At 37.4% G+C, this 19708-nt stretch overlaps 1 protein-coding gene across 1 annotated transcript in view; it reads right to left on the reverse strand.

The window, feature by feature from the left end:
- The window catches only part of ipo11 (importin 11), a 116860-nt gene extending 103011 nt beyond the window's left edge, over window positions 1–13849 (reverse strand). The window contains exons 1-6 of the mRNA XM_030738305.1: window positions 13704–13849; window positions 10117–10217; window positions 6122–6194; window positions 4589–4792; window positions 1695–1827; window positions 1366–1424 (exon numbers count right to left, since the gene is read on the reverse strand). Of these exons, the coding sequence (XP_030594165.1) occupies window positions 1366–1424; window positions 1695–1827; window positions 4589–4792; window positions 6122–6194; window positions 10117–10217; window positions 13704–13841 (708 nt within the window). The 5' untranslated portion in view covers window positions 13842–13849. The remainder of the gene's footprint in view (window positions 1–1365; window positions 1425–1694; window positions 1828–4588; window positions 4793–6121; window positions 6195–10116; window positions 10218–13703) is intronic.
- Window positions 13850–19708: the final 5859 nt, after the last annotated feature.

Genomic DNA, 19708 nt, shown 5'->3' on the forward strand with positions numbered 1-19708 from the left:
CCACACCTCCAATCTAATCTCCTTAATTGGAAAACCTGACTCCTAATAGCTTTCGGTGAAGTCATTAACACAGAGGTTCACGAACATTCTCCAGCCTGTACCATCGAGGATTACTCAGTGCTTTCAAAAAAGGGGGGAAAAAATACAACAGTTTGAGTCTTGTCAATTTCCTTACACTGTATGAAACTTGGAATTGGATTAAGACCACGCTACATTTTAGAATTAGTATTAGTATTATTATTAGTATTAGTCTTGAAGTTAAAAATTCACAGAAAATAAAGATAGATAAATTAAATGGGGGCAGGGGGGTTGCATATTAATCTAGAAGTTCTAAAATTTTATGAAACATAAAAAAAAGAAAATTTTGTGAATATTTTTCACATACTGCATCACATTTGTCTCAGACTATATTGTTATGCCAGTGCTCTCATCTACTAGGGGACCCTGACTAAGTATGCACCCAGAAAAATAAGAAATACTACTGATGGCATTTTTTTTATAAAAATCATTTGTTCTTTTTACTTGCATACGCCTACAGTATGGCAGTTTGAGGTAATATTTTCAGTTATTCAAAAGAAGTTACCTTTACTGCATGTTAGGAAGCACCTGAAAGCTTGAAAATCAGAAACCATAAAGGTTTCTACCTGTTGTTTCTCTGCACTAGTAGATAATTTAGTCCTAAGTGCATTCAATTTGCTTTTCTAAAGAGGTTATCTAATTTTAAAATAAAAAAGTAAATAAATAAATAAAAATCTTCAGTATAGTTAGCAGCATTACAGGATTGTACACAGTGTACTCAAAGTTTAGGTACAGGTAAACGCACCAAAATGCTTTCCATTTCATTTTAGTACATTGAAAATTCCGAGCATGAATTCTCCTGGCAAAAAAAAAAAATCAAAAATTAGTCTTTGAATTCTTAAAAAATAACCAGGAACATGGTTTATCAATTATTCTTGTTCAACATTCATTAGTATTCTTTCACCAAACATGAGATAGTCAGAATGTGACGCTGGAGTTCAAAGAGCTGGGCCAGTTTGTGCAAATGATTCCATTAACTCTGAGCCATGAGGAAACCAAAGCCCTATCCAGACACATGCTGAAGATTTTTTTTTTAAACCAGATTTAAACTAAATTGAATTAACAGTTTCATAGAGTTGAACTTTCTTCACACTAGCAGTGAGAGAAGAGCTCTTGACTCTTTGAACCGAGACAAGGCTCAAGGCACTTTGAATCATCATGGCCATCCATATTTTGCATGCTGTGATTGGAGTCGTTTTTGACCCAAAATATCAACAGGAAAATATCAGCTTTTCCAAAATATGAGAGGTTCTATAGCAGGCACTGCTGAAATAACTTGAGACTCACCATTACTTCCATATTCTGTTGTGGCTCTTGAAATCCATGGACTGTCAGTTTGCGAAGCACTAAAAGGAGCACAAAACCCTTATTATGCAGGATTTTCACTAATTGTAAATTAACTATATTCAACATCTCTACATAATTAGTGTTTCACAAAGTAGCTGCGTATATAAATGTTTCCATCTTTGCATTCAATTTTCTATCTTTTTATCAGATGGTGGATCGTGATTATGATATTACCACGCTGTGTTAATAGATCACTGCATGTCTTTGCATGATAATGCAGGTTTGTTGTGTGTGCGTGCACATGTGTGTGTCTGGGCAAGTGTTGCTACCTTTAAGAGAGAGCAGTGTCCTCTCCAGTGAGCCGAGTGCCGCAGCCTCATCTCTGGCATAGATCTGCTGGAGGAAGCAGTCTGTGTGATGGCTCCACAGGGAGCATGCAAAGCTGTAGATGCCTGATGCCAGCTGCCAACATACACATTAACATTTTGGTCAGGCACACCTAGGTTAATTTGGGTCTTAAAAGCATTTGAGGTCATTTCACTCAACATGTGAGAACAAACATAAATGCGTAAGAAATTCAGGGCCGATACCAGTGTTTAAAGTAGTACTTTGTACAATAGCCTATACTGAAGTTTTTGTTTAGTTCTCATTGTAATTCATTTTTATGTTTATTTGTATTAAAAATATCATTTCAGCAAACCCTCTTGGATCACTTTGCCAGTAATTTAATGTGACAACAGATAAACATCGGCCACTGCCATCAGTAAATGTTTTCTTATTTGTTTATATGGCGATGGCAGGCAAAAAGGCCGGTGTTGATGAACGGCCAATAAATCAGCACATCCCTATAACATCAGAAACTCAATCACTGATGTTAATGCAAATAACTTTCACATAATAATAAATACACAAACAAACAGGAAGGAAAGATGGATCAATGAGTCACAGGTCTAACTTAGCTCTAAATTAACTTCCAATTACAGTCACAGCCATAGTATTACTTGGGACCAAACCAATTACACTTTTTTTTCCGTGATGGCAGGCTCCTGTAGATGCAAAACAAGATCATCAAAGGTAGATAAAAAAACTCAGTTCTATCAGCCAAGTGGGACAATGTCTGCTAGAAAATCTAAAAAATCTGCCAAAGCGAAAGAGTAGGTGTTAAATTTATAAATAAGAGTTTTTTTGTTTGTTTTTTTTAAAAAAGGGGGAAAAATAAAAATGCTAACGATTAAATCTCATTAACTCTTCAAATAGTGACTAGATATTAAAGCATTGTAGCGTTGTGTTTGGCACTTAAGATAAACAAAACACCCACATGAAAATTAGTCTGTGGAAAGTTGTGAATACAACATATCAAACAAAGGAACCAAGTAACTCGTAGCCAGAGGAACTATGTGCTGTTGGTAACACTCAAGAGTCAAGTGGGAAAAATCTGAGAATCAGTGGTTAAGTTGATGTTCGGCTGTTCAAAGAGAAATCCCTACTTTGACAGCACAGCATTGGCTTTGATATATTCTTTAGAGAAACTGCAAGATTGGCAAGTTTCTTCTTTGGAGAGATTTCTCTACAGCTTGTCGTTTCCCATTTCTCAGATCCCAGTCTAATCCAACGCATGGAGCCTAAAAGTGATGAGCCAAGTTCAGAAAACAACCTCATATTGTTCTCATGACTTCCTCATTCTTGGCGTTTCAGTGGCCTGATATGTAAGTGTGTATATGTGACCAAAGTTTTACAGGTTTATTACAAGCTGATTACAGCTGTCTAGAAGGAGGTCTGTCTGCACAACAGGTAAATTACAACAAAGTGGTCAGTACACACTTTTCCAAATACTGTGGGCACTCATGAAAATACCGACCCACTGCAGTCTACAGGTGCACTATAGTCTATTTTCTAATCCCTATTTTACCCCCATTGTACATCTACAATCCTTTATTATAACCTGCTCATCTGTATGTATAAAACAGTATTTTCTTGCGGTCTACATTTCCTACCCCATAAATCAAAAAGAATATCAAAAAAAAAAAAAAAAAAAAAAAAAAAAAAAACTATCAAGGTGCCTTGAAGTTTAAGTCTGTATGATTCTGAAGTGAACCTAATTTCTGAATTAGCTTTCTCCCTAATGTTCCTCTTACACTACAATGACACTGTTAATCTTTCACACTGCCAAACTAAACAGAAGTCCAATGAAATAAGCAGTGTTACCAGTCTTATCCAATTACTATTTGAGAATGTAATTACAGCATAAGGAAAATGTTTCTATGAATAATTACACACATGATGAGGAGAGGAGAGGAGAGGAGAGGAGAGGAGAGGAGAGGAGAGGAGAGGAGAGGAGAGGAGAGGAGAGGAGAGGAGAGGAGAGGAGAGGAGAGATTCTGTGTCAAAGTCATCAGTGCATCATTAAATGAGTGCACTGTTTAATGGGGCTCAGGCTGCCTTTGTTTCTTGTGTTGCCTAAGGGCACACATTTTGGCATACAGGATGCCTCTGCCTTGCATCCAACTATCTGGTCTGAGCCACAGCTTCTCATGTCTTTCACCCTCTGTTGGTCTCTATCTTCCCTCTGCTTGATCATCTCACTCCTCTAAAACCCTTCTCTTCACAAATGGCTTTTTTACTCAAATTTAAATCGAATGTTATATGCTGTATGCTAAAATTCACCAGCTCTTGGAAAGAAATACTAACTCACAAATTCTTCTCTCTCAACACAATATCCACACAGACACAGAAACACGGATAACTATTTCCAAACAAGTCAATCATGCTTGAGTCGTGTATGACAAGGGAATGTTGTTGCTATAAATCTCATATTAAAGATGCCTCTCACAGCAGCTAAACAGCATCTCCTAGAGACAAAATATGAAACTGAAAAAAATGCTATTCTCAGGATAATCTTAGTATTTATCTATTCATTTTCAAAATCTTCTGAAGAGGGGGGAAAAATAGCAACAAAAATACATGTTGCAGACAGAAGGATGCAACCTGAAGAGCATCAAAATTCAGTAGACAAAGTTTTACTGTTTACTTGATTATCTAACATTACCTTTTATTTAGGTATTTACAACTGCTAGATCACTGCTAGATCAATTGTTCTTGAGCAAACACAGCTCAAGAACAATTGTAAATGTCTAATAATAATAATAATAATAAGCAATGAGGAGCAAAAAGGTTTTACTTGAATTTTAAATCAACACTGAAATGGCTAATAATGTGGACTTACATCCTGGAAAAGTCGCCTGTCCTGAGCCAGTCGTTTGGATGCTAGAGTTTTGGTGACATGATAGAAGGTTAACAGCGCTCTGTGCTGCTGCAGGCCATCCTGACCCTTCACAGACTCGAGCAGAATGGGGATGAGCTCCGGCCATTGCCTGGGGCAGTCCAGACGGGCCACCTTGGCTATCAGTACAGCGATCTGGGTTGCTATCTGTTGGAAAAACATGCAGGAAAGAAAAGTTGGCCAGAGGCAAAGCATAAATACAGCAGAAGGTGATTATGCCAGAGCAAACTTGGGAATTTTACTATATTGTTCTGTTTTAAAATAAGTAGTTAGAACAAATGTGACACAGAATGTCAAACTTTTACAAACAACATAATGTATATACAGTATATCAGATGACAGAAATGGAATCAGTTTCATGGATTAAGTTGATTTTTAAAACAGAGTGCTTGTGCCTGAATCACATGACCTGGTCACAGCTTCACTTGTTATGTGTTTTTTTTTTTCTTGGCTCTCCACTGTGCCCACCAGCTGAGCAAATATCACTCAAGTCCACTCATTACTTTAACACAGACTGCGGGTAAGACACTTTATCCTTTGAGATTAATAGCAAGTTCAAACTGAAAAAGACACTTTATACCTCAGGACTTAATGGAAATTGTATAATAAAGATTAAAGCTCCTATTACTCTATGAACACGCAATAATTAGTTGTTGTTTTCTGAATATGAAACAAACATCCAGCCTGGTCAACAAAACACCTTCTCAGATGTCAGTTTGAGGTAGCCTTGTGTGGGTTTTTCTTGTTATATTTGTAGGCGTTTATCTAAGATTATGATTTTTTTTTTCTGTTCAATGCTTACATTTATATACAGACTTGCATTACAGCTGGTCTCACACTACACAGTTTCATTTAACTAAGTAGTTACATTTGCATCCTCACAAATTATTACATGTCAGTAAGTTATTATGTTCAGAAGTTACTGGAACATTCACACTCTCATGCACAAACATAAAGCACCCTCATGAAATTTGGATTCGACAAGAGGCTGTGACTAGTGAGACATATGGTGTCTAAATCGTATTCATTGCTTGCCATATGGACCTGATCAGTCAGGATGGTAGAGAGCTGTCCCACAGGGATATACAACCTGCAGAAACCAAGATGGATGGCCATCATTTAGGGCCAAGTTTCATGTTCCCTTCAGACAGATGTATTACACTGCTTGATTCCTGAATTATTTGTTTGTTCCAGCCTTCCCCACACAGCCCCCCCCCAAAAAAGAAAGGCTTATCAAGAAACTTGTTAAATATCAAACAAAATCCCAGTATGCACAATTAGCATCGTTCAGCACTTTGAAATCTCATTCTATGGAGTAACTTGTGACAGACTAAAATGCATCTTAATGCTTTCAGTCAGTTCCTTTGTTCCTTATATGGTTTTGAAAAAAAGCAATCTTAATCAAAATCAGCATTTCGTTTCATCAGTATACAGGGATCAAACAGGTTTATTTTCATCTCAGTTTTCCCTGCTCACCTGATTGACAGGCTCATTGAAGTTTGTGATGAGACCAGCACGCAATGACGTCTTCTCCTCTTCTGATAATGCACTGTGAACAAAATAACCAAAAAGCTGTTCAGAGGAAGTAAAGAGGTCCAGAGAAATGAAACACTAAAGCTGACAAAAAGACAAAGGTTGCATTTAATAAATTTTTTTTTTTTTTAAAAAAACAGACACATTAGAAAAGATATACAGATAAATAAGTACATTTTAAAAGGATATTACCCTGCAGTAATTTTGCCTCTACAACACTGTGCAAAAGTCTCGAACCACCCTTCATTTCTTTTTTATTTTTCTTCCAAGAGGCCAGACTTTCTTGTAGTTTTTTGTTTTTTGTGCTTGTGCAACACGTGTTCAGGCTTGAAAGTCTTTCAAAGTTTTTCTTTGGACACTGGCTGCTTTTTCCACTCAGGCCAGTCCTTCCACTACTCAAGCATAAAAATGCCCCTAACTCACATGATGAAGTGTTGTGTCTACACATCACAGACAACTTAGCAAAGAACCAACTGACCAATCAACAGCAGATGTATCTGAAAGTCACGTCCTTAAGAAATAGTAAAAAAAAAAATCCTGACATATCTGGCTGATCCATCTACTGAAGCCTCATCAGAAATGATCTCAAGTGAAATTGCTTCTCCTGCTTCCCATTTTTGCAGGAGAACATAAAGAAATGAGTGGCTCAAGACTTTTGTGCACTACTGTACCTCCACTGATTGTACAGAAAACATATTGTAAATGTTCCCTTTTTTGCAGACTTAGTGTCTTTGCTCAGGTACCTCATGTCGCACATTTATTTAATTCATTTTGATTTTAGACACAGTAATCAGACAGTAGTGTGAAGAAACATTCACTCAAATCCTCCACAAAAAAAAACAAAAAAACAAAAAACTAAACAAAAACAGGACCAAGTGTTAAACCCAGAATTTTCTAGCTGAAGGCGAGAATGCCAACTACTGAGCCACCATGTCGCATTATGAGGAGCAAGTGCCAGATACCCTGGCATTGTCAAATGCAGCACATATCCTAAGAGACCCCTTATTATCCCAATTTGGATTCTAGACGTGCAAATCACAAACTTTAATACTATGATAAATATGAATATGACAGAATAGCCAAATTGTTAGGGGATTTATTCAAATCAATTAAATGTGTTACATTATATAGTGTAGGACCTGTGAAATGCAAGATTTAATTAGTAAACTCTGAATAAACCTCCTGCTATCCTCCAAACCAAATCATAGCCTAAGTCATTAAAAAGTCTAAGACTGAAAATAGGGACAAAATAGTGACAATTTGTGTGAATATGTACAAAAATATGTTGTTTTATTATGATTTGCCCTATTCTGACTAATTCAACTGCTGCTGAAGTTAGGCAGACTGAAAGCGTTTGATTTGAAGAAGCGTGAGGAATGACTCATGCTGTAACCCATGGCAGAAAGAGAAGAGAGATGGGTGGAAGTCAAATTACTTGCAGGGAGATTGTGAATTAGTAATACAAGATTTGCTACACACACATATTTTGGGAATACGGGGGTGAGGCAAGCTTTAAAGAAATACAGGAGGAAAGATTAAAAGATATATTAAACGTAAGCAAGTGTGTGCCTGAGCCCCATTTTGTGCCGGTAAGTCTGTAAGGAGCTAGAAAAATCTGATGATTTCAGGGGGGAAAAAAAAAAAAAAGTCAACCAAGCAAGGCACAGAAAATGCACTCAGAATGCACAGAAAGAGGAGATTTCCTGAAAGGGAAAAACTCAACACAAAATTTCTTAGGTTGTTCTAGTTATGTGATTGTTTCCAACCACATAATATGTTGCAGGGAGATGTAGTTTCAAAAACTCTATTTCAATAAATGTAGAACAAAAGCAGATTTGGTGTGAAAACCTCTCCAGCAACTGCAGGTTGCTCAAGTGAGTCATTCACTCAGCAGTAATGCAGAAGAGATGCCAGCTTACATGTAATAATTTCTGTATACTCTTTCATAAACTTTTTTCAGCAAATTTCTACTTCAGCATTATTAAGGATTCATTTTGGTGTTACTTCATCAGAAAGGTTAGTTGCACTTCTTTAGGTCTTCTTAATAATTTGGTGACATTTAGCTGCCAAACTAGGGCACGCTACATTTTCTACCCTGAGATGACTCACATCAACTCCACAAAATAAACTCACCATAACTATTCAGTTAAATCAACTTATCTCCTACCAAAAATGTAGATTAGCCTGTCCTTCATAAATGTCTTTGTTTCTATGGTGTTTGCTTTGGTTGCATTAAGATCAAGGCTTTTCAAAGGCTGTCAATAAACCATACACTGCACATAGCTACATGAAAAGATAGGTTTAACATTAAGTTTAAAGAATTCTGCTTTTGTTGAGGCAGCTTTAAGTTTTAATGTTTTGACTTGAAGCTACTGAAACATCTTAGAAGCAGGTAACAGTGTAAAATTTTTTATCTGGCTCTTTGCCTGGCTTTTAATAAGAAATGGATCAATATTTATTGCATTATCTATTGCATCTATTTCATATTTAAAATTGTATTTTTCTGTGTAGTTTCATGATTTGATTTTAATTCTCAAGCATTTGTGAATTTGCATTACCGTTTACATTTGTACCATCTTATTTAGGCTTTAGTCATAAAGTACAGTAAAAAGGCAGTTGACCTTTTTCATAAGAGAACTTCTGGGCTTGTCACAGCAGCAGAACAGGTGTTGCATTAACATTGATGATGGCACTATTAGCACCAAGTGGCACAATTATGCTAAAATGAGCCAGGATGAACAACATTGGAGCTGGTACGCATGTGATGGAATCTAGTAATACTATTCTGGCTGGAAACAGGCTTTTTTTTAACAATGACATGTTAAAACTATTTATCATTATCTACCTTTCTTCCCAGTACTATAACTAAAAGTCCAAAAAAGTGAGATAAAAAGGCAGGGCTTGCTGTTTAATGATTGCTTGTTAAGAGACTGATGCAAAAACCTGGCATTAACCAGTAACTGATGACTAATTTAAATGTACCTGCACAAAGAGTACTTCAAGAACTCAAGTCAAATAAATTTGGCAAGATACTCTCAGAAATATTAAGGAAAGTCAAAATCGGCCTAAACATTTGACGTGCATTACATTTTTTTTAATGGTTAAAATTAGAAAATTAATTCAGTTCCAGTCTATTACTGTAAGCTGCTGTAACAAAAATGCTATGTAATGTTGCCTACACTTGCTACATTGACACCACATGAATTGTGCTGTGTCACACACTATCCAACCCCTGGCTAAATGGCAATTGTCCAAAGGTAATCGCATCAATAATCCAAAAACCTTGCACAGCACTCCAACAAATGAAAATGAGTGAATCAACTTTGGTAAGAGGAGAAAACTTTACAAAAAAAAAAGGAAAAAAAGAACGCAATAATTCAAAGTGGTCAAAGAGTGGCAGAACCGATTACCTCTGACCAGCTGCTGTCCTGTGAGTTTAAAAGCAAATGTTCAATTCAAACCTAACAGCTAGCCAGGTACCCAAAGAATGACCGTAGGCTTTGAATACTAAAAGCCGATCTTACACCAGACAAAAGAAACACAAAAGAATATACTGAGCATAAAATCAAATGACAATGATATGAATAATCAGAATAGAAGGTAAAAAGAGGGGAAATGGCAGCTGTGAAAAGTGGTGGAGAGAAATGCAGACGTGAGCTAAAACTGGTAAAGGTAAGACAATGGGAAAAATGGAGGAAAAGAGGCTGTGACAAAACAGAAAATTGCAACTACAAATCTATAACAAAAAAGATTTGAGAATAACAAAGCTTCAAAATCAGGCAAAGAGATTAAGACTGATGAATAGACTTGTTACAGGAACGGATGAGACAAGAAAAGAAAAGATGAGCTGCAGGAGAGAAAAGAAAAAGCCTAAAACGGAAAGGTGGGATAGAAAGGCTGACAGCAGCTGGGAATGTGAGAGACAAGCGAGCACTTACTGAGGCGCAACTCTCCTCCAGTATCTGTCGATGCCATTTTTGAAGTACAGAACCGCCAGCCACCTGACATTCACATCCAGCATATGGTTGTTGAAGATATTCTGTGGAAAAGAAACATATATATATATATATATATATGCTCAGTTAACGGTGCCTTGTTAACTCAAATGAGTAGGATTGACTATTTAATGATGTGTGAAAGCTAAAACCACACTTGAGAAAAGGGATCAGTCTAAAGACACAGTCCTCTGATGGTAACAAGCCCTTTAAGACAGGGCTCCATTAAAATACAGGGCACACTGACTTTGTTACAATGTCTCAAGCAACCACACTAATGCAGTTTTACTTAGCATAAATGCCAACATCACCGAGATTTAAAATGTAACCACAGAAAATACTGCTGATTACCATGTTCTCAAAGTCATTCTTTAACACTGCAAAGGCAGGGGCTTCATAAAGAGCTGCGCAATAATATCAAAGATTAGAAACTTGGCTCTTATATTTCAAGTTTAGGAGATGTGGGAATTAACATGACTTAAATAAAAAATTTTAAAAAGCTGAAGTTTTACTGTGTCAAGTGAGCAACAAAGTTTAATTTATTTGACTACGCAAGTCAAAAAAAATTATTAGATCCATCACTGAAACAGTAATTCAGCTGGTTTGGTTAGCTGGCTTTTTATTTATTGACACCTTCTGTACCATCTCTGTTGTGAGAGGTGAGAGATTGAGAGATACAGCTCTCAAACTAAATGAGATGAGACAGTGCACACAGAACACCATGGCCTAATTGCCAGAGACCATGGTATCAGGAACATCTCTTGAAAATTTTAATCATCTGTGACTCCAGAGATAACACTGAACTCAAAGCTGAAGATGATCCGAGATGGGATTTTGAGATAGGGTCCAGCAATATGACCCCACCCCTAATGCCAAAAACATCAAAGCACCCATGCTTTAAAAGTGAGTTAGACTTAAAAAAAAGAAAAAGAAAGTTAATGTTGCTATTCTGTATTGTAAATATGATGGTAATAAACCAGAACAAGAGCTGAAGTTAGTTTTTTGCTTCATGTTATTTCTAACCGGAAATAACTGGTTAAAGGGGGTTGGACCCCCTTTTGCCTCCAGAAATGATGGTTTATGGCATAAATTCAACAAGGTGCTGGAAACCATTATACCACCAGCCTGAATGACACAATGCTGGATGGATTCATGCTTTCACGTTATTTGCACCAAATTCAAATATGGCAGGAGAAATCGAAACTCATCAGACCAGGCAACATTTTTTCCAATCTTTTGTTGTCCAATTTTGGTCAGTCTGTGTGAACTGTAGGCTCAGTTTCCTGTTCTTAGCTGGCTGTGGCACCTAGTGTAATCTAGCCCATTTGCTTCAAAATTCGATGTGTTGTGCATTCACAGATGCTATTCTGCATACCTTGGTTGTAACGACTGGTTATTCAAGTTACTGTTGCTTTCTTATCAATGTAAAGCAGTCTGGCTAGTCTCCTTTGACCTCTAGCAGCAACAAGGCATTTTTGCCCAGAGAACTGCTGCTCAGTGGGTATCTCCTCTTTTTCTGACCAGTCTGTGAAAACCAGAGATGGTTGTGTGGGGAAAACCCCAGTAGATCAGCAATTTCCAAAATATTCAGACCAGCCCATCTAGCACCAACAACCATGCCATGTTCAAAGTCACTTAAATCACCTTTCTTCCTCATTCTGATGCTCAATTTGTACTTCAGTAGGTCATCTCGACCATGTTTACATACCTAAATGCATGGAGTTGCTGTCATTTGATTGGCTGATTAGATATTTGCGTCAGTTCAATTTGCGTCAGTTCAACTTGTGTATCTAACAAAGAAGCCGCTAAGTGGAAAAGTATTCCCCCAAGTTAAATGAATATGAAAGAGGTTGAAGCTCCGACAAGACCTATAACTTTATTGCTTGACCAGCGTGTTTTGGTTTGTAGCCTTCATCAGCATCATCATTAATTTAATACTGCTCCACTGATTCAGTACCTGCAGCATCATCACCAGCAGAATCCATCCATATGTGTCTCCAAAGAAAGAGAGCTCAGCATATTTATCACGTAGCACAACAGTGGTAACTACATTTATTACCATACTTTAAAAAAAATGTCCCAAACAAAGACAGGATCAATCAGGACCTAACAGCAATTTACTTGTACTTCACTTCAGAGAGCTGTCTTTCATAACCAACACATTACAACTCATTTTTGTGATTTACTAAAGTTTACTAAAGTGTACATGGATGCATCAGCATAACTACATAGGGTGGGTTACAGCCTGCGCAGGTCGCCAGACAACCATTCACACTCACATTCACACCTATGGGCAATTTAGAATCACCATTTAACCTAACCCCACTAACTGCATGTCTTTGGACTGCAGGAGGAAAGCAGAGTACCTGGAGAAAACCCACGCAAACATGGGGAGAACATGCGGAAAGGCCCGGGCCAAGGTGGATTTGAACCCAGCTGTGAGGCAACAGTGCTTAACCACCACGCCACCGTGCTACCCCATATAGCTGCCACAGTTAAAAATAAATAAAATAACCTAAAGCGTCAAAACAATCACTTGATGTACTGTCAGATCATTTATAGTACATATTATTGTGCAAGAAGCAGGCTCATTCAATCACTGCTGCAACATCAACACAAATATCACAAATGTCTGAATGATAGAATGACATCACTATACTAGATTGATGAAGCCAGGAACGTAACATACCCTATGTCTTAAAATGGTGAAAGGAATATGAGGAGAGACCGACAACAAAATCTATTGTTAGTTTCACTATATTTCACAACCACAGAGTGGTAGCTTGGAGAAGGGTTTTCTGTGAGATACTCTGACTTGAAAAGGATGTTGCGTGCAGTGTTGTCTCACTTTTCTACACTGTATTATTCGCAAATAAAGGAAAATAATACTTTCCCATGGATGTAATAATCATTCGTGCTTAGCTAGACAGAACACATCCAGAGCCAATTCCTTTACAAAATGCAGAGAGGAAAGTGAAATCCATCTTATCGTATAAGCCTGATTTAGACAGCAAACAAAAAATGCGCAAGCATTCACTGTGGATCCACAAGGGCTTTGTGGTGAAGAGACACCAAATGTGAGGTGCTAGTCGGGGCATTGTTTACCAGCTTTGTCACCACACATGCTCTTTCATATTGACAGTTGACCAACTGTGGTTTAAAAAAAAAAAAAAAAAAAAAAAAATCTGCAAATAAATTTTTAATCAAAATATTAAATGGAGCTTTGAGTATTTCTTATACACAAGCTGTGCTTTGTTGCTGTGATTACAGTTATTGTGGTGCAAAGCTGCCTGGACAAACTGTTCCGATAGAATATATCTTAATCCTTGTCCTGTCCTCATGCTGAGGAAAACCATTTCCATCCTACTAAAAAACAAAGAAGCACTCAATTGACACCGTTTCAACTGGTAATTAAACCCAGTGGCACCTAGCTGTCAGCAAAACACACCACATTCATTAAGATCTCTATTTATGAGGTTTAGTGGTTTTGATGCAGGCTTTATTTCTCTTCTTTGATATCATATCCTCACCAGGAGGACTGAGTAGAAGCCTGGCTGGGTCTCCCACTGCCGGAGCTGCTCCTCCGCAGGCTTGAGCACAGCTGTGTCCTGACTGGTAGCTTGGGTTAAGGCCTGCAGCACCACTGAGCTGGCACTGTCCATATCCATAGCTGGATATATCTGCAAGGAAACATGAGAAGGGAGGGGGAGAAGGAGAGACAGACAAAAGTAGAATTAAAATTTTCTGTCTGCAAAAAGTTCAGGATGAGTTGGGAGTAAAACCTTTCAAAATAGTTTCTAAAGCTGATGCAGTCAAATTACATCTACAAAAAAATGCCAGAACAAGGAATGTCTGTTGCTTTGTCTGGCTGCATCTTTTTCGGTCTTATTTTTATTATAGATCAAGTAGTGCTGAAATCACTGTCAAACTGAGTGAGAAAGAAAAACCCTTCAGAATAAAGAGAAGTGCACCTAATAGAAACACTGACAGTCATCTCGACTGTACAAAGAGCTGTGCTATCCCAGATAGCATTTGAGAACCCAACCTTCACACGTCCAAAAGTGTTTTTCAGTCCCAAAGGAAGTACCCGAGTCACTTTTACAGACTGAATAATAAGCTGATGCATATCCAGACCTACGCTGATGCGATAAATCCTTCACTATGAGCTCATCATTCCAATGAAGACAGGCTTTGTTTGGTTTTCTTTTTTTGTTTTTACTTCTCCTCAGTACAAAACATAACCAACAGTTTACAATACTGAACAAAAACAAATACATTATTTATTAGGATTTATTAGGATTATTCCATATACACTATACATAAAATACATTAAAAAGTTTCCTTTTAATAAATCAGTCAGATTAACACAGAATTCATTTTAAGTGCCATCTGTGAAATCGTTAGTAGTGTGGTGACTGACTTTTCATGACTAGGTTTTAGAAAAGTAGAGTAGGGAACAACAAGGCTGCCATCTACAGTCCAGACACAAATATTCAATACCAAAAAATACAGTGCTTCTGTAACTGCATACACATTAAGGATGCATCAACAGTGTTGTGGCAACAGCAATTTTCACATTACAAAGTCTAATTATTTTAGCAAACAGTCCATGCATTATACATCATTAATGTTGGAGAAAAAAAAAAAAAAAAAAAGAGATTCTGTGATTACAGTAAGAGTAGTACTAGTCGATTCTTAAAGAGAGTAATGAAGGTCATCTATGTGAGCTGCGAGCGAGCAGGCATCTTGTTCATTTAAGATAAAAATTTGCCTTCAATCTCTGATACACAAGAGAGCAGTGTTTCCCCACAGAGACTTTACTTTGTCAGGCCACCCAGGTACGCTAAGAGCCACCCAAGTAAATCTGGCAATTAATTTTAGCATTTTTTTTTTCTTATCTGGCTGAATGAATGATATCACTGATCACTATCCAGGTTGCTATTATGACTATGTGGCATTTAACTGCTTTCTCTGAGAGTGGAAGAACTGATGTGAGCTGGAGGGTCACTCCAACTATAAACTGCAGAAACTGACAACTGATTCAAATGCCGCTACAATGAGCTTATCGAGCCTGCAGAGACCAACAAGGACTATTGTCACCAGCTGCAGGCTCAGATGGTGGAGTTTGAGTATATCTGCAGGATGAAAGGCTCATCCTGCTGAGGCAGCTGATTATAATATTCACATTTATTTTTCACAAAGCACTTGACAAATAAACAAGAATTTATGCTTTTATTTACAGGGAGGGGCACTTCTATAACCCACACTTTCACTCTCATGTACTTAACTGGAATAGCTAACTTCAAGTAATTTTTGAAGAAGTGATTAGTACAGTTCAGTTTCCATTTCCATGACTTCACAGTGAGTGGTTACTCAACAAAGATGGGAAAAGTACAAATTAATAGTTATTAGATAAAGAAAATAACTCCAAAAGGTTGACAAACTTCTTCTTACAACCGTAAAAAGCTAGAAAATTGTAGCATGTTAATATCTACTCTAGGTTACTGAAAAGTACGGTAATGTAGAGGTTTTGAGTTTCCTACATTTCTTCCTATTTTGCTAGGAAATTGGAAACTGTGGGCAGTGATTCATACAGTGCATATAAGGCTTGAGTTTGTGCACTTCTAACAAATTTGAAAGTCAAAATTTGGTATGACCACCTTTATCTTCAACACAGCCTAAAATCTCTTAAGCAAGCTTTCTTGTAACATCTTAAAGTAGTCTTCAGGAATAGTTCTCCAGCCTTCTTAAAGGACATTGAAAGCTTTTTAGATGTTGGCTACCTTTTGCTCCATTCTCTGTCAAGATGATCCCACACTGCTTCAATAATGTTGGGGTCCGGGTTCTGGGGAGGCTAATTCATGACTCCTAGTGTTCCACTGCATGTTTTTTATACCCAGGTATGCTTTTACTACATTGGCAGTGGGTTTGGGATCACTGAAATGCTCCATGTGACCTGTTGCCACTGATTTTCAGTCTGGTTCTTGTGCAATTTGCCTCTCTCAGGTACTGTTTCAGGCCTTTCATGGATTTTCTTTTTTTTATTATTATTTCTTAAGGGCATGACTTTCATATACTGTTCATCTGCTGTAGATTGTTGTTTAGGTTTTATGATTCATGGGTCAGTAAGTGGTTCAACAAAAAAAAAATACATTCATCTGAAAATGCTCAGGTACAAGGACTGAAAAAAGAAAAGTAAACATGCGAAAAAGAAAAAAGGATTTTTGGTTTCAGCCATTAGTTTAAAGTTTAGCAGAGTTTAAATCCGGTCTAAAAGGGAATAAAAGCAGCAGAACCCAGAAGGCTTTAAAAAAAAAAAAAAAAAGAAAGAAAGAAACAGCATGCAACAAAAACTAAGCTAGTACAGAAATGACACAGAGGCTTATGTAGAACATTCAAGCACTGGAATACTTAAAACCAAAAAAAAAAAAAATAGAAATCTGGATAAAATCCAGGTTTCTAAATATTGTATACAGGGGCAAATTTGGCAGGAAGCCTTAACTTGGCTCCAGCGGTAGCAGCTAATAACGTTACACTTAACACCCTCAGAAAAGCACAGGAGGAAAAGACTCTGTCCCAAAACTCCCCCTCGCTGTGCATGACCAATACTGCTGAGGTTAGATCAAAAAGCAAGTGAAGATCTTCAACTCTCTGCAGTCAAACTCCACAACAAAATAAAACTATAATAAAATACAAAAAGTCACTGTTGTTGGTCTTGTGCTTACCATGGCAGCCCAGCTGCACCATAAATGTAGTCAACTCAAGTGAGCATGTAAACATTGTGATTACAACTTTCAAATAAGCCTTGGGATGAGCAATGACAATATCGTGATTTTGGCAGCCAGTTACTATGAATGTCAGTATGGCTGCAACTATCAGTTCTTTTAGCAATCAAATATTCTATTGATTATTCCATCGATTAATAGTATTTTGATCTTATTAATGAAAAATTATTTTAGAAATTGCAATGTTTTTAGTAGTTTAACTGCATGCAACATCTGTCAAAAAAAATATTTTCATATATATTTCAAATATATTTTCATTGTAGTTTCATGCCATATTAAAATCATATTTTTTATAAGAAAACCTTCACTTAAATGCAAAAATAGATAATCACAAGTGCATTAATGTCAAATAAAATAATGTATACATACAACCTAAACAAAAGGTATAAAATAAAAAGGTCTTTACTCTGTCTTCTTGGGACACTTTCTTACATTAGTAGGTCAGGCTCCACATTAAACTACTTACATGGTGACAACTTAGTACTACAGAACAAGGTTATTATTTTTTCCGCTCTAGCAGTTTAAGCTAGGAGTGCCACAACTGTGTGCACCAAGCTGGTCCAAAAAGTAATGGCAGTAGTCTCTGCCAAGTTTCTCTGCGAGTTTCTTTGAGTACGATAGCGAGACAGATAGAAGCGAGTGTCTTGTTGTGGCTGATGAAAAATGTGCAGAACACTTCTCAAGTGGAAAAACCACCATCATCAAAGTCCATCTGAGAAGCGCGTACAAGGCAGCTACAGAAACCCAAAGAAAAGTCCCAGCCGGCACTGCATATAAAACACTGGCACACGACCACAAGGTAATTAACACACAAAATCCAGCTACACAAGCATAACATGACATTGGCCACTTGCGGAGCTTGTGTACATCAGCCTGCAAAGACCTAGCACTGAAGTCTAATTAGCGATCATCTAACCAAGCTAGCTCTTTAAGCAGCTCCAAAACAGAACCAGCTTCATGTGGTGGATAACATCGGGATGCAGCTGGATTTGAGCTTTGATTCCTTCAAAGAGGTCAGTTTGTTTTTGTCAAACATTCGCTGCTTTCTGATGTTATACACATGAAGGTGTTGTTAATCTACAACGTTGAACTTTATTGGAGAGTTTAAGTTTGTTTTTCTTTATGTTTCTCCCTGTTAATGTTTATGTGTCCTTAATATTACACGCATTTAGCACATAATGCAACAATGCAATAATGTCTGTTAACAGTTGGTTGTTGAATACAATTTTTTCAACGGTATATTTTGTCTAGTTTTTATTATACAATAGTCACTCTTGCACCTTGAACCTGACAAACTATGAAAAAACTAAAACTAATGAAAACGAAACCAAAACTAAGCATTAAACCAACAGGGTTCGTACACTTTTCCCAGGATCAAATTTAAGCACTTTCAATGTCTATTTTCAAGATTTTCCAGCACATTAAGGAGTCATTCACAATAATCAACAATTTCCAAAGGGTACAATGAGTACTCTTTTTCAGACCAAAAAGTGCACAAAGAAAATGTTGATCTTTTTTCATGACATTTAATTTCACCTGGTTCTTTGGTATTTTAATGTAATAGGAAGTATTAAAAACACATCCTGGTGTTGAAAAATTCTGGAAATCATGGTATCAAATATACTCTTTCCTATCTATGAAAACATTGTACTGCACTGCATATATGCAAAATGTACATGCCTCACACTGTACACAATGGCAGTGGAGCAATTTGTCATCTGAATAGTGGGTCTTGTGCCAAAAAGTGATTTCCGCTATTTGCCAAAATAAATAATTGCTGGTGTTTATATTGTTGTAAATTACTTGTTGACCTATAATCTATCAAGCATATCTCAAATATTATCTCTCATGAATGATATCAATTCATTTTGAGTCATAAAGAACATCCCTGTCACATGGTAGAAGCTGCAATTTTTGGCAACACTGGCCACCACTGTTACCAACTTAGTGATTTTGTCGCTAGGCCTTTTTTTCCCCAAAAAGCGACTAGCAATAAATTTAGGGACTTTTTCCGGTGTGATCAGGGACTTTTGGAGAGTTTTGGAGATATGCAGGTGTTGTGCCAAAAAGGGATTTCCGGTACTTTCCAAAAAAAAAAAAAAAAAGACTGGTTATATATAAATTGCTGGCCTAAAATCTGTGAAACGTGTCAAACATATCTCTCATGAATGATATTAATATCATTTTGAGCAAGAAACAACACTCCTGTCACAAGGCAGAAGCTGCAATCACTTCTTGGCAAAGTGACTTTCATATATTCTTTATTAATGAGGGTAAAAATTATCATTGACATCAAAAATGTCTTTTATCCCGAGAGATCCATCCATTTTCTTCTGCTTATCTAATTCAGGATCACAGCAGGCTGGAGTCTATCCCAGATATCATAAGGCAAGAGGCAGGGTGCACCCTGGACATGTCATCAGCCTGTCGCAGGGGTAACACAGAGAGACAGACAACCATTCACACCTATGGGGAATTTAGAATCACTAGTTAACCTAACCCCAACTAATTGCATGTCCTTGGGCTGTGGGAAGAAGCTGGAATACCTGGTAAGAACATACAAACTAAACCTAGGACCTTCTTACTGTGAGGCAGCAGTGCTAATCACCTTGCTGCCCCAGCAAGGTGGGGCACCGTGCTGCCCCAGTTTGACGAGAGAGAGAGCGCGAGAGAGCGCAGAGAGAGAGCGAGAGAGAGCGAGAGAGAGAGAGAGAGCGAGAGAGAGAGCGAGAGAGAGAGAGAGAGAGAGA

This window comes from Archocentrus centrarchus, chromosome 9 (assembly GCF_007364275.1).
Source record: "Archocentrus centrarchus isolate MPI-CPG fArcCen1 chromosome 9, fArcCen1, whole genome shotgun sequence".
NCBI lineage: Eukaryota > Metazoa > Chordata > Actinopteri > Cichliformes > Cichlidae > Archocentrus > Archocentrus centrarchus.